The 14,553-nt window shown below is 33.6% G+C and overlaps 1 protein-coding gene across 1 annotated transcript; it reads right to left on the reverse strand.

Moving 5' to 3' along the window:
* Positions 1 to 1,352: 1,352 nt before the first annotated feature.
* LOC114745464 (ABC transporter A family member 1-like) lies at positions 1,353 to 10,882 on the reverse strand (the record flags this gene model as incomplete). Its single annotated transcript, XM_028933617.1, has 18 exons — positions 10,710 to 10,882; positions 10,122 to 10,201; positions 9,657 to 9,825; positions 8,922 to 9,004; positions 7,931 to 8,147; positions 6,888 to 7,117; positions 6,718 to 6,778; positions 6,442 to 6,528; positions 5,713 to 5,945; positions 5,515 to 5,629; positions 5,340 to 5,429; positions 4,444 to 4,664; positions 4,241 to 4,353; positions 3,652 to 3,758; positions 3,265 to 3,327; positions 2,201 to 2,287; positions 1,446 to 1,544; positions 1,353 to 1,370 (listed from the first exon to the last, which is right to left on the reverse strand). Coding segments are annotated over exons 1-18 (2,160 nt in total), but the record flags the coding sequence as incomplete, so codon positions are not given.
* Positions 10,883 to 14,553: the final 3,671 nt, after the last annotated feature.

Below are 14,553 nucleotides of genomic sequence, written 5' to 3' on the forward strand. Positions count from 1 at the left end.
GGCTAGAAGCAAACCTTCACAAGAGTTAAAGTGTAACCAACACCGTAGTGGTGCTTCAAGAAAAGGGAACTGTCAAAAAAATGATCACACAATATAAGGGAAAGAAAAAGTATATCAATATTAGAATAAGAAAACTTGAATATACTCCCACTACTTACTTCACAATCAACTACTTTGAGTACACCAACAAAAAGAAGATATGGTAACTTATTTCAAGGTTTTAAAGAATATTTAGAAGATACAAGTTCAACTAGAAAATAACACTAAAGCGTAATTTACCTTGCATCCCTTGCAAAAAAAATTATTGCTGACAAGTTAAAATATTATAAATATGGAGGGCAAGTAAATCTCCCAAAACCAACAGAAGATCAATAAATAAACAATCTCTAGCTAGGCAGAGCAATCAAGCTCCTCTATAAATTGATAAGGAAATGGAAGGAGATTGAGAAGTGTTGTGAGGGGGAAGACGAATTCCTTGGTCCATTGGTGTTTTATCCCACCCAGCGCACATGGTTCATTTATGTGGAAGTCAGTTGGGGCAACTGAATTCCTAACAGCAACAGTTGAACTGGTTATTAACGACTTCAACACCCTCAGCTGTTTATGTTCTGCTAACATGAATCTGAAACAGAATCTAAAGGAAATAGAGAACCAAAAAGGTTAAAACTGCTACAGCACTTTCCAATTGCTGTATACCAGAAATGGAAAACAAGCATGAACCAATAAAAGCCTTAAACGCAACCATGCACATCACATATGCAAGGTCAAAATGAACCTTGAAGATGAAAGCATTCTGCTCCAACCAAATACACCAAGAACTGACTAAATTACATGCTGAATAAAACTTGGGCTTTCTTATTCTTGCTGAAGCACTGAGCAAGTCACGAGACACACAAAAGCAACAATCAAGTATTCTAGTTTACAGTCCAAAATTGAACTACTGGCCATAGTAAATAGAGATTCAAATGCCAGGCGGTAATCACTATATCCATCAATTATAAACCTACTCCAGAAATTTAGAAAGGGGAAAAAGAAAGATCATTTTCTCCTCCCATTGAACTTCATTTTTCTTTACCAAAAAAACTTAGGACCAGTTCTAAATAGTAAATTCCATATATTATTCATTATTCATACTTGCTTCATGAAGCTCCAAACAATAAGAAAGAAAATTTAAAACGAAGATAACCTTCCACAGCATTTCAAAGAACCATTGGCCATGATAGCTATCCGATCGCCTAGTTCATCTGCTTCATCCATAGAGTGCGTTGTCAGTAATATTATCCTCCCCTTTTTTATTTTTTTAATTAACTGCCAAGTCAAGCGCATTGAGTATGGATCCATTCCACTAGTTGCTCATCAAGAACTATAACCTGCAAAAGAGGATCAAAACATTCTAGTTTTTCCAACACATGAACAGACAATGATGAGCCTTCATATAACACAACCTTGCTGTTCCCTATCAATGCAATTCCAAGAGACAGTTTCCTTCTCATGCCGCCAGAAAGAGCTCCCACTAGAGTGTTAATTTTATCTGCTAAACCTACCTGTCCAAGCAATAGAATCAAACTAACCAGGTTGGCTGTAAACCAAATAACAAAGAAGAAAATCATTGAAGAAATGGGGGGGGGGGGATTTCTTAAGTGAAAAATTGAACTCCAATCATACATATTCATAAAAGGGTCTTATCATAGATTGACGAAGTACATCAAACTATCACAGACAAGATGAGGGATTATAACAGATTCATTAATTCTCTAATCCTTTCAACAATGCTAACTTCATACTAGAAATGTCTCAAGTGGAAACCACCACAACTATTTTACCAGTCTCGCACAATAATTTTTAGACACCAAACTTTCAAGATCACCCTTCCTTATTAGGCCTACAAAACACCTCCCAACCAAACAAGGTGATTACTCCTTAGCACACTCACACCCATTCAAACCTCAATGTCTGGGCAACATCTCCTTGTGCTCTAAAAAGAGAAAAATTAATACAAGGAAATACTAGAAATGACCTAACAAAGCTAAAATTGAAGCAGTTGTTTGGCTTCAAAAGTTTTTCCAAGTGAAATCCAGTTTGTATGATACTGTTTTTTGCACAACTTAGACCAAGTGGGTTTAGACGAAAGAAAAGATTTTCTGAAGTCTAAACAGATCAGAGTTTTCCTCATATAATAACTGAAAAATAATAAACTCACCTCATCTACCATATTAGCAACAACATCCTTCAAACAGTCTTCCTCCACACCCTTTAATACTGCAAATATTTCTAGATGTTCTCTCACCTGTGTAGTCCAGTTAATGAAAATCAGACATTGCAAAAGGTAAAACATAAGGTAAACCATAAAGATTTATTTTATAAAGCAAAATCATCAAAAACTAAAAAACTAGAAAGCTATGTATAAGACAAATCATAAATATTAACAATACTCTCATCCGAGTATTTAAACACACAGCAGAGTGAAATAGTTGACAACTTTATCTAGTTTTGTAATCGAAAATGAAATAATTTTGAATCGGAGGAAAAGCAGAAAATGCCAGTGTGATCCTAAGGATAACAGAAAGCAAAAATTAGCTCAAAATATGTCCGATCCTTTTGCAAGCATATCAGAGAACCCACCCCTATACTAAAGAAGTCAATAATTGATTGGTACAAAGAAAGCCCCAACCACCAAAAAAATGGTTGTGCCCCTTACAAAATACAAGGACGAAATTCTCCATCCCAAAATAAAAATATTCTGCTATTTCCATACAAACCAGATAAAAGCAACCAAATCCCACTCCCATCGTGGCTTATTATCCTCCATGATCAAATTCTACAAAATTAGAACAAAGACATTGTTCCAATATTTAAGGGCAAAACTTTTTTCCATCAAAGTCACTAACTAACCAAACCTCCAATAGCATATGGTTTTAGATAGTTATCAGCATCAAAGCTTTCGATCCCAGTCAGCATTTCCTCTTATCCCACTCCTCTGCCTAAGGATTTTGAGGATTTGCCTTTCTTTAATGAAAGAAATTCCCAATGTGTGTGAACATTTGTAGAAATAGATGATAAGACCAGTGTTGTTAATGGAATGGCAGTCAGGAGCCGCCCGCTATAATCATGAAGGCTACTATATTAGAACAAGGTTCATCACACCGGCTGTCAGAAGAAGCTCAAAACACTATCCACTGAGGTGGTAGCTAGTAAAAAGTCCCTATTCCAAAAAGCATATAGACCACTCCGACATAACATTAGAAATAGTAAAAACCAACTCACAGTCAATTCTGGAAAAAGTATGTCATTTTGGGGGCAGACACCCAAAACCTTCCGTATCTCATCCTACACATCAAAAGATAAAGAAAATTATCAATACAATTTCTCCCATAGATGCAGATGACCTTCCCACTGGCAGCAGAAAAGATAACTTCATGTGAATACTCTTGAAGATCAAAGCTTCAAGTTATTACATTCACATTAAGGAAGCATGTAAATCACCTAATTAGTATATACATTGGTCAACATCATTTAACTATTATTTGATAATACAAGTTTACTACATTTTACACTATTGTAACATTGATGACACCTTTCATTTATTTGAGGACATTTAGGACTATCAGAATTCAATAAACTAAAGCAAAGCATCAAGCCACTTCAACTTACAATGTCAGTTGAAATATTCTTTCCAAACACCAACGCATCCCCTGAAGTAGGAGGAAGAAGACCAACAAGCATTGAGATTGTCGTGCTTTTTCCAGCTCCATTGTGCCCTTTAAATCAACACACCAAAATATATACATACAACAAGCAATGAAAATTCTTTTAACACAGGCACAAAGCTTATTAAAGTAGAGAAGGAAGGTACAAGGGTGAGGGATAAGATATCCCCGAGAAACAATAAAACAAAGAATAGTAACAAGAGAAAGGATGTGGCAAAGCTCACTGAATTCTGTCTACAGAATAGAACTAAGGAACATGTATAGGGTGAAAAATAAGAGAAAAATTCAGACTCTAATACCTAAAATTCTATAAATCTTAGTGAACAACTCACTACAACACAGGAAGTCATCACCCATAAACACCAGATTTCACGAGGAGATATTTGAAATAAATGTTTCAAACTCTTATAGAGAATTACAATTATCAAATATCAAGACATCAAAGTTCAATATAGTAATTTATCTTATTTATTAGCAAAAGAAATAGACCCAGGTAGAAATTGTCACCAAATGAATAGATTCAACTCACATACCTAGAAGAGCGAGAATTTGATTTTCATACAATGTAAGCCGTAATGAGTTAACAGCACAGCAAGCCCCCCTTTTAGAAGCATACACTTTATGCAAATCCCTAATTTTAATGCACCTATAATTTTCAAAACAGAGATAAAAAAAATCAGTAGACAAAGTATCAAATATCACCACAATCGATGCACTTCTGTGGTATAAGACAAACCGGCCATCAAGCTCTTGTTGTTTCATGTCCAAACTTATTGCTTCTATAGCAGGTTTGATAGCGTTTTCTACTAGAAAATTTTCCTTTGACTTGGAAATCTTATCAGCAATTTCTATGTCTGAATTGGAGAAACAATGTTTTACAGCTTGTTTCTTCCTCCAAAATCCCTTTTGGAAAATAAAGTTCCACGAATATTGTGATCCATACTCCCTTGGAAGAACCTTCATGATGAGAAAGAGAACATGGAAGTTATATAAATAAATACAAGGTATATCTTTCTAGACTTGTATGCTTCTTTTCCCTGTAAAAAGCAGTGTAGAATTGAAATGGACTTCTTGAAATTTGCTGGCCTACAAGAAGGGAGAGAAGAAATTAAATATAAATACAGTCCCATTCTTGAGTAATCAAGATGATGGGCCTTGTTAAGAAATGGGGCTGAGTGTACACAAGATAGGCTAAGAGAGTTGGTCTAGTCCAAAAGACCAAGACCAAGATCAAGCACATGAAAGCGAAGGGCAGAATGGGGACAATGAAGGTTAAGGCATGTTCTGATAGTGTCAGTGAGGTGGGAGTGTGTAAAAGGGGTGTAGGGAAATATTAGGAGGTAGGCTAGTAGTATTAGCCGAGTGGAGGACCTAGTCTCTCAAAAACCAAGCTATGAGGTTGTTTTTTTGCATGCTTTGGGTCTATGAACCTATTTTCTTCCATTGAGGCGTGTGTTCTGAGCTTAGGGAGTGATAAGCAATAGTGAGTGAGTGATTAGAGTATGTAGTTCTCTACATTTCCCAATGTCATAGAAGTTATGGGGATATTTTCTCTACCATTTCCGCTGTTTGATTTGCAGGTTATATCACAGACTGAAAACATAGGATAGATTCAACTAATCAAAGACATACCTTATCAAGATAAAGACCAATCGCACAATACAGCAGTGTATCAAGCAGCATCATCAAAAAACAAAACAAAAAATTCACTCCAGAAGAATCCTGTAAGATCAATATGTTATTTAAGTTCGGACCAGAAAACAATAGCTCCAAAGAAGAAATGAAAGGCCCTGTTGCAGAGACTTACCCGCCATATGTTGCTCCAGCGAAGTCCAACATGAGCACGCTCATAATCAGCAAAGTTGATAGACCCCAGAGCAAAAGCCGTAGGTGAAAGCAAAGAAGCAATAATCTTTAAGACACTAAAGTTGGCAACCCCAAATTAATTATATCAGTAGCTGGGAATATAAGTTAGCACAATAAACAGAACAGGTCGAACACTTACATAGAGACTCCCTCATCATACACTGTGTAATACGGGAAAAAGGCACCAAGGAAAGAAAGGGTTCCAACTGCTACAGCTGTTTTGGCCCGCTTGAAAAATGTAGATATAAAAAATGACAACATAATTGCACTAAGCCCAAAAACGAAGAAGTATGCAAACACCAGTGTCTTATCACTATACTTGAATAAATTCCCCATTGTGCAAGCTGTGATGATTCCAGACGAGATTGCAAACTGCAAAGAATTGCAGAACCAGGAGATCCATTATAATTCCTCATTAAGTCATTAACACAACCCAAATGAGTGGAGCAGATGGGGTATGCCTCTATTCATTTTCTAATTTTTTTCCGAATAGAGGGAAAATAAATTGCTAGAGATAATGAGAATTACGGGAAAAGAAGATAAGGCAGCCTCATAGGGAGAGAGAACACTTAATCTCAAAAAACGATCATGCTTCCCCATCTTGACCCCCCCCAAAAAAAAAAACCATACTGGTATTTATATTTTGGATCTATCAACGTATTTATCCCATAAGAGAAAAGCATGAGTTGAACTATTTTTGGTGATATATTTTAAAAAATGCAAGAAAAACACACAGAATAACATAACAGCATACCCACAATACAGTATGCTATAAGTACCGTTAGGGTATTTTGCCCCATATTATTTTTAAAAGAAAAATTTTTTAAAAATTTTTTTTTTTTTAAAAAAAGGAATAGCAAAAGTTTACCTGCAAAGCATATGTTATAAACCATGAGAGATAAAACACACCATCTTTCAGGCCCATCATGTAAAGCCCTTCCTTAATTTTCTGTTCCTGGAATTTTTGATCAATATATCAGGCGAAGAACTTAGAAGAGTAAGTAAAAGACTTCTAAAACATCAGTTGTGAGGAAAGAGATCTAATAAAAAAGGAAATTCAAAATAGAAAAGCACATTCATGTAACAAACAGTGAAGGGCATAGGTAAATCAGTCTCTCAAATTCAAAAGCTAATGTTAGCAAACCTTCTCAAACACAGAATAACTGATCAGTCGAGAAATTGGATACAGAAATCCCAATAAGTACCTACATGCCAAAATCCCAAAGAAAAGATATAGCTTGTTGGATATTTTTAAAAAATGTTCTTATGAAAAATATATTAAATAGAATATAAAATTATTGGAGAGAAGCTTACAAAATCCCCATGAAATTCTTCACAATTGACTGGAACTGATCATCAGTGTACTCTCGAGTGGGAAAGGGAGCCATTCGTATGTGAGCGGGACTAAATTGAGTCCAAGGAATTTTCAAAGACAAATCGGTATCATTGGAGTGTGGTAGAGGATGCTCTACACTTTCCGTGATAGGGGTTATGTCAGATTGCTGAGCCATGAATATTATAAATGAATCAACAACTTGCTGGAGCTGCAGAAAATACTAAATCATTAATCCCTCCTGTAAAATATAAATATTACATTCAAAAAAGGAGATAATGAAGCCTCAAATTTTCAAAGGCATGGGTCCAACGAGACAGAGAGAAACAAAATTGTAATGTAAATCTACATAAACGATCTATAAAACAATGAAATAGCAACTATGACCCTTTTCCCAGACAAATGTATTTTTCATGAACATTGGACTTGCCATCTTATCGATCTTAAAGGAGGTTCTAGTTTCTCAACACAAGGTATATGTTGCAAAATATAAACATCTGTGAGGAAAAATGATTCTACAGAAGGCATAAATAGAAAAAGGCATGATTAGAGAAAGAAAAATAGTATGTATTGTGGAGGTCTTAGGCTTAGATAACTTTCTAAATCACTCAATTCCTTCATTAGATGTTTCCTTAATCATGTCCTTAAATATGAACATTGGACATAACTAGCTCTCTTAATCATACGAAATTCAAAGCAGTAATTAGTTATGGTAGTATAATTAGCATACCTTGGTGTTCTTATATCTTCCACAAAAGGCGACAAATAAATACAAAGATTGAGCTGCTTTCAATCATTCTAGGTCCTCTTAGTTTATGTTTTATCCTGTATTTTTATTTTTATTTTTTTTGTCATCCTTCTAACTTGTGCTTTCCTGCACACACAAATTCTTATCTCTTTTCAATAATATTTCTCCCATGACAAAAGCAATAAAGGTTGGGAAGAAAGTGAAACATACAGCTCTTTCCAATAATATTTCTCCGATGACAAAAACAATAAAGGTTGGGAAGAAAGTGAAACATACAGTCAAAAACCCACTGAAGCTGTACTGCATTGTTGGTATTGCACTAACACCAAGTTCCAAGTCACGGACAAAAGGGCCATTTGTATCCATTATGGTTTTAACATCAGGAAAACCAGAGAAAGCCCAGGTATGATTGAGGCGTATGCTGTAATCAAATGACTCGGGACCTTGTTCATGAAATACCACTGCTCCTTTGATTTTTGGATATATGCAATTCCTAAATAGAAAGAATGTAAAGAGATAAAAATTATGAGTGAATCAACTCATTAAGACTTATCAACGAACCTCTAATTACTATTAACTTGGCAACATTTTACATATCTCATCTTACGCCCTTTTTTTTTTTTGTGTCTAAAATAAGAGAAAAGCAAAGACTACAGGGGGAGGCAGAACAGGAGACATGATCATGAACAGAAGCACAAAAAAGAAGATAAAGGAGAAATATAAAAAGGCTAAAGATTCCGTAATATTCTCCTATTCCGCTGCATATCTTAAATAAAGCTCCTTTGAAAGTAAAATTAGCTCATAAGGTGTGAGTATGTCATTCATCCACACGCACCCAAAAACAAAAATTCTGAGAGAACTGTAGTATGATCACCCGAACCTAAATGTTGGTAGAATGATGTAACCAAAAAATAAATTTAAGCAGGAACAAGCCCACAACACTTCAAGCATTATTAATAGGCAATGGCAGTTGAGATTACTAAAGGCCATAACATAAGATCCTACAGTGAATCCATACACCATGATATAACCGAAGAAATCAATAATTTGCAAACTCACTTAAAACTTGAATAAACATAGAAATCTATATTATGGAGAAATATCACTGAGTTTTAAGCCCATATAAACAAGTTTATTAGCATAGCATCTGCTCTCTCAATCAATCACAAAACAACATATGACTTAAATTTCCATTCAACCGTGCAACTAACCCAATAAGTGACCTAAAAATCCATCATATAGCCTTCAACGCCACAAAAGAGTTTACCTTGCTTGATTGCAGCTACCATAAACATCTGAGCGTATGTAAGTCTCCAGCTCTGCCTCATCTTTGTATATTTTACTGACAAGCTGCAAATCATGACCGGAATTTTTTTTTTCATTTTCTTTTTTTTTTGCTCAACAATCATGACCAAAATTTAATTAGCTTGATTTGTGAAAATTATTTATAAGGAACATGAATGGAGAACACACATATGTATGTTCACTACATTTACTTTGCAACAAGGTTTCTAGAGAGCTAGCTTTAAAATGTACACTTGCATGGAGCCATGAGAACTTCAAATAATCACATATTATGATAGTACATCGAACTCTATGCACAAGAAAAGTATTGTAATATACTGCTATCATCACTCTATATATTTATTTCAGATGTCTACTCAAACAAAATGCAATAAAAATCACTGCTGAAATTGTTTTTTCTACAATGAATTTAGAAATATTTAAAAGGATGAAAAATGTAATGTGAAATGTAGAATAGACCATTTCAGTTCTCTATGCGCAGCATAGAACAATAGACAAAGCTACACTAGCTAAACCAGCAATAGAGAAAGCCTAAGCAGCCATACTAATCAAACGCAATCACTCAACCAACCACAGTGAAGCCTGATACAAAAGTGAAAAGTCAAAAAGAGGACAGCCAGCAAAGAAAAATATTGCACAAATCAATCAAGAAAATTAGGCGCATAAAACAACAAGCTAACACAAAACGAAAGGGTACCTTCAAGAGAGGAAATTTCATTGACATTATGTCTATCATTTGCTCAGTCTTTGTTGTATTAGGGGCAAAGGCAATATACTCTCCCTTGGCCAACAAAACTTCCAAAACTTGTTGGAAGCTAGGAGAAATACCCCTGCCCACTTCTACATACATCTCTTCTCGGATGTGCCTGTTCCATTTTCATAAAAACATTACTCTAAATAAAAACATTGAAAAATAAAATTCAAAAAGATATGCTTCGTTTTCCTTCCATATAGACCAAGTACTGAGATCCAATTTGATTTACTACATAACATATAATGGAATTCAAATTTAAACAAGATTTCATTCTTATATACTCTATTCTCTTCCTCGAATTCCTAAATGTGAGAGATGAAAAGAGGAAACACTCGGAAACAAATCATTGTTTCTCTTTTTGCCAGAAGATAATAGATTAAAGTTAGAGAAATAGAAGGAAACGCTCACGGTTGCGCCGGATGAATTTGTGTATCAACCCGAGTCCTTACAGCTATTAACAGCAACATCACTAAAGTTGGGAGCAAAACCTGTCAACCACTGAGTGATACGTCAGAACTCTGACATTGATGAATCCTTCTTCACCAAATTCAAATGAAAAATACTACTGTTGACGAAATTAGAAAGGAAAACAAGATCACGCGCCCACATTATCAGCGAAACAACACCAAATCTATCAGAGACAGTCCTGTCCCATCATTCACTCCAGGAAGATAAAGACGAAATTACCAGTAAATTACATATACGGTAAAAACTAATAAAGCAACAGCTTCAAGGGGTAGACTACCTTACTCTCAGGAAAAAAAAGCAAACTAGGATTGCTCAATACAAGCATCACATCACTCAACTACAAGGTTCACTCAAAACACGGAAGGAGTAAAATGTGAAAACAAACTTCGTATAGATGATCAGGTACAAATAGAGGATCACAAAAAACAGGTTAGAGAAGCATGCAAATAAAATCAAAGCAAGGACTACTTCAAGACTTAGAATGGAAGGAAAAAGGCGGGAAAAGGAAAAGGATGACAAATGACGAACCTCGGCACTTGTTGCGAACGGATGACGAATTTTGAGAAGCCAGTTCTTCCATAGCATGACCTTCAATTGCCTCCTCGCAGTGCCCATCGTTGCAAACCCTACAATTCCTTCATCAGACGATGATAACTTCACAAGGGAAGGCAGAATTAAGAGACAGATGCTTGAGAGACTATGGAATACCGAAGGAGCAGGCGTTCGGAGGTCAATTAACTGTCCAAGTAGCTTCCCGCAAATTGATATTTGTTGCTTTTGTTTTTTGGGCAAGACATTTCTTTCAATTTCAATTTCAATTTTTAACTCTTGATCATTAACTTTTTCACTTATTTTTAATTAATTATCCAACGAAACCTTCACGGTGTAATAAATAAAACTGAGAATTATCAAGGAATAAAAAACCGGACCAAACACTAAACTAATTGAGGTAGTGGTTCAAGGTTCAGTTTGTCGAATCAGGTCATCTCAGGACCTAACCAGTCATATTAAAATAATATAATTTAATTAAAAATAATAAAATATAACAACATTAACAATCACTAATAACAAAATATAAAAAAATATGACAATAATTTGACTGTAACAATAATAAAATATAACAACATTGAGAATTTTCATTTTTATAATTCATCATTAATTAAAATTAATAATCATTAATACCAAAATTATCATTAAAATTCATTTAAATTTATAGGAGCTAACATATCACGAGCTGCATGAGAAAAAATAGGACTAATAACAACTTAATCATTCAAACCAATTTATTATCAATTCACACCAGTTTGACCGGTTCAAACTCCCTTCCAGTTTAGTATTCAAACCAAACCGGTCCATTGATCAGTTCACTGATTAAACCGGTCAGTCTGAACCAATTTTTTGTTCACTGAAAATCATCCATCAATCAAACGGTAAAGTAATCCGTAAGAATGATAAAAAAAAATTAAAAATTACTAAATCTCAAATTGAGATTAGAAACAACACTTTATTTTGTGTCAACACCACTAAATTTGTAAATGACGAAAAAAAATTTATTGATATTTCTCATTTAATATTTACAAATTTTTATTTTTTTGGTCATTTTTTCAAGTAATTGTGGATTACCTGCTGTCTTCTTCATACAACAGATTTTTAAAGAATAAAAAGAAAAAAAGTTGATGATTAAACTACAGCTGTCATTTTTTTCCAGCAAGCTACAGTGGTCATGTAAATATAATTGGTAAGTTATCCAATTAATTTGACCCGAACATTAAATTTACATCTAACAGTTCACACATGTAATTGATTGATACATAAATGTAAAGAGGAGTAAAAATAAAGCAGGTTTGAGTTAATAATAAAATATCATAAAAAATATGGTAATCACCTAATAATCAAATTCAAAGATGGGCGGCTTGAAACTGAAAGGGACAAATACCGGTTAGTTCGGGGATGCGGCCTCTAGCCCTGTGGCAACGTCTTTTCTTAATATAAAAGAGAAAGTCCTTTTCCCATTAATTAATTATTTAACTAATTAATAAAATATTAGTAATAATCTTCCCAACTCGCACGAGAATTGCGGTCAAGATAAAGAACAAAATAATTGCGGAACAAGACAGTTAAGCTTTCATTAAAAAACTTCTTTATGAGAATGACTTAAATCAGAATGTAAATATTTTGGATTGGTATTTTTGTATATAAAAATTTATGAGATTTTTTTATTAATAAAATTTTGAGTGAAAACTTTTCCTCAACTTTCCCGATTTTATTTTATTTTATTTTGCCGGATATCGATGCTCTTTTTAATTTTAATTTTCCATGTGTTACTTACCATTCACTAGACTGTTACCTTATCATTCACGTGCCTTTCTAGCTTTCCTTCCACGTTCGTAGTTCGGGTGACGGCTGGTAGTGTTTAGTAGGTGTTTCTTAATTTACAAATTATAAGCCATTAAGATTGATGCAACGCCTAAAAGTTTTTTTTTTTTTTAATTCAGTAACTTAAAGTATCTTGTGATGCACCCGAACATCTTGAAATATGAAATATTTATTTAGATGCGTAGATGCACCTGAAAAATGTTTTACAGTACTAAATGTATCACAAAATATTTTAGAGTATTAGATGCATTTAAAAAAATATTTAAAATGCTAGATGCACGTTACGCCAGTTATAAATGCTAAGCACTAGGCTGTTTAAAATTTGGGTATATAGTTAATGATATTTTTATCGCATGGTTGGAAAATTAGTTGTGATTGTGTTCGATTTAGTTCCAAGCTTCTAGCACTAGAAACGAATCTTAGGGGAAAAATGAAAAATCAATCATATTTTCCTCAAAAGCCTATCAAATGTGGAAATAAAACATTGGTTTCATCTATTAAAAAATGGAAATTAATTTGCAAAAGACTCCCACGATCTACGATCTTATGGTCTGGTTGGAAACTGAGAGACTTCCCAATTATCATCCTAATGATAGAAATTAAATCAGGACACATCATATGCAAAATACCAAGAATTTCATTTGTAAAACGGTAATATTTGTGCATGTTATATGTCATCGTTACAACTTGAAATTCAGTTGTCTGATCCTTGCCTGATTGGGCGAGGTATCATAACAGTTTAAAAAAAAAAAAAATGTCAGAATTTTTTTTCCGAAAAAAAAAAAAAGATTAGCGAAGAATAACTTGCAAGAGTGATAATTGGTAAAGAACAATTAAGGCATATTGATGTTTTCTTAAGCTCGAATGTTTTTTTTTTCGGCTGGCAAGAAAAATGTTTCCTTCTTCGTGCATCTTTATCTTTCTCCAAGTTTTTAACGCCAAACGGTATATCCCTTTTACACGTGGATACCTCCGCAGTGAGCACATTGAACCGAAAGAGAGCAAATAAAAAATACTCTTAATATAAAAATAAATTAAGAAAGTTAAATTAATTAATTATAAATCTCTCTAAAACATTCATATAACATTAAATTACATGCCAGTTTATATTATTTTGAGAAAAGAAACAATAAATATAATAGACCGGTGAATTGAAATTTTAGAATTAAAATCAAACTGTTATATATTAGGCAGTTTGGGAGTATTTTACTTTTAACAGGAGAAAATCTTATCTTATCTTAGTCTGTCTCTTCTATTATGTTGATAATGACTTATGACTCAAAGAAAAGGGAATGCGACTTTTTTTAAACTTTTATTCGTATGATGGTCATTATATAATTTCACTGTTATTTTTTTTATTAAAAGACAAATTTATTAAAAGATAAAAAGATACAGATAAAATTTTTTGTAGTTTATCTATTTCATTGTTTGTTTATAGTGACGTGAAAATTTTTGTATTTTATATTTAAATGTTTCTTATTTTTTAAGTAGAGACGTGAAAAATCTCTTTATCCATATTTTTGTTTTATACACCTAACGTTTATTTTTTTAATTATTGTTCGATGTAGATTATAGACGAGTTTTTGTCGAAATTGAATAGCAGGAGGAGTGAGAAATTGGGGTTAGAGCAGACTAGAGTAAGGGTTAAAAGGGATGGATAAAAAGAATGCTAAAAAGATCTTAAGATTCAGAAATAAGAAAATTGTGGATCATTATAGAAGTCAATCATATTAAGATTTGTTTTCTTTTTCTTTGGGCAAGAACATGTACTAAGATTTGTTGGCACTCTTGTATGCTAGCAATATAATAAGCGTCAAAAAGGTTTTAAGATTTATCGTGCTTTAAGAATAAGATTTATTGTACTAACAAAATGCACAATGCTAATACTCAAATAAGACGATCCATTTCGGATTCATTTCTGACACATCTGCAGACCGTAGTGGCTAAGGAGCCTTTGGGATTAAATTTCCCTAATATTTTAGTTTCTGTTTTTTTT

This window comes from Neltuma alba, unplaced genomic scaffold, assembly GCF_004799145.2.
Source record: "Neltuma alba isolate B1F8T4 unplaced genomic scaffold, ASM479914v2 tig00004685_pilon, whole genome shotgun sequence".
NCBI lineage: Eukaryota > Viridiplantae > Streptophyta > Magnoliopsida > Fabales > Fabaceae > Neltuma > Neltuma alba.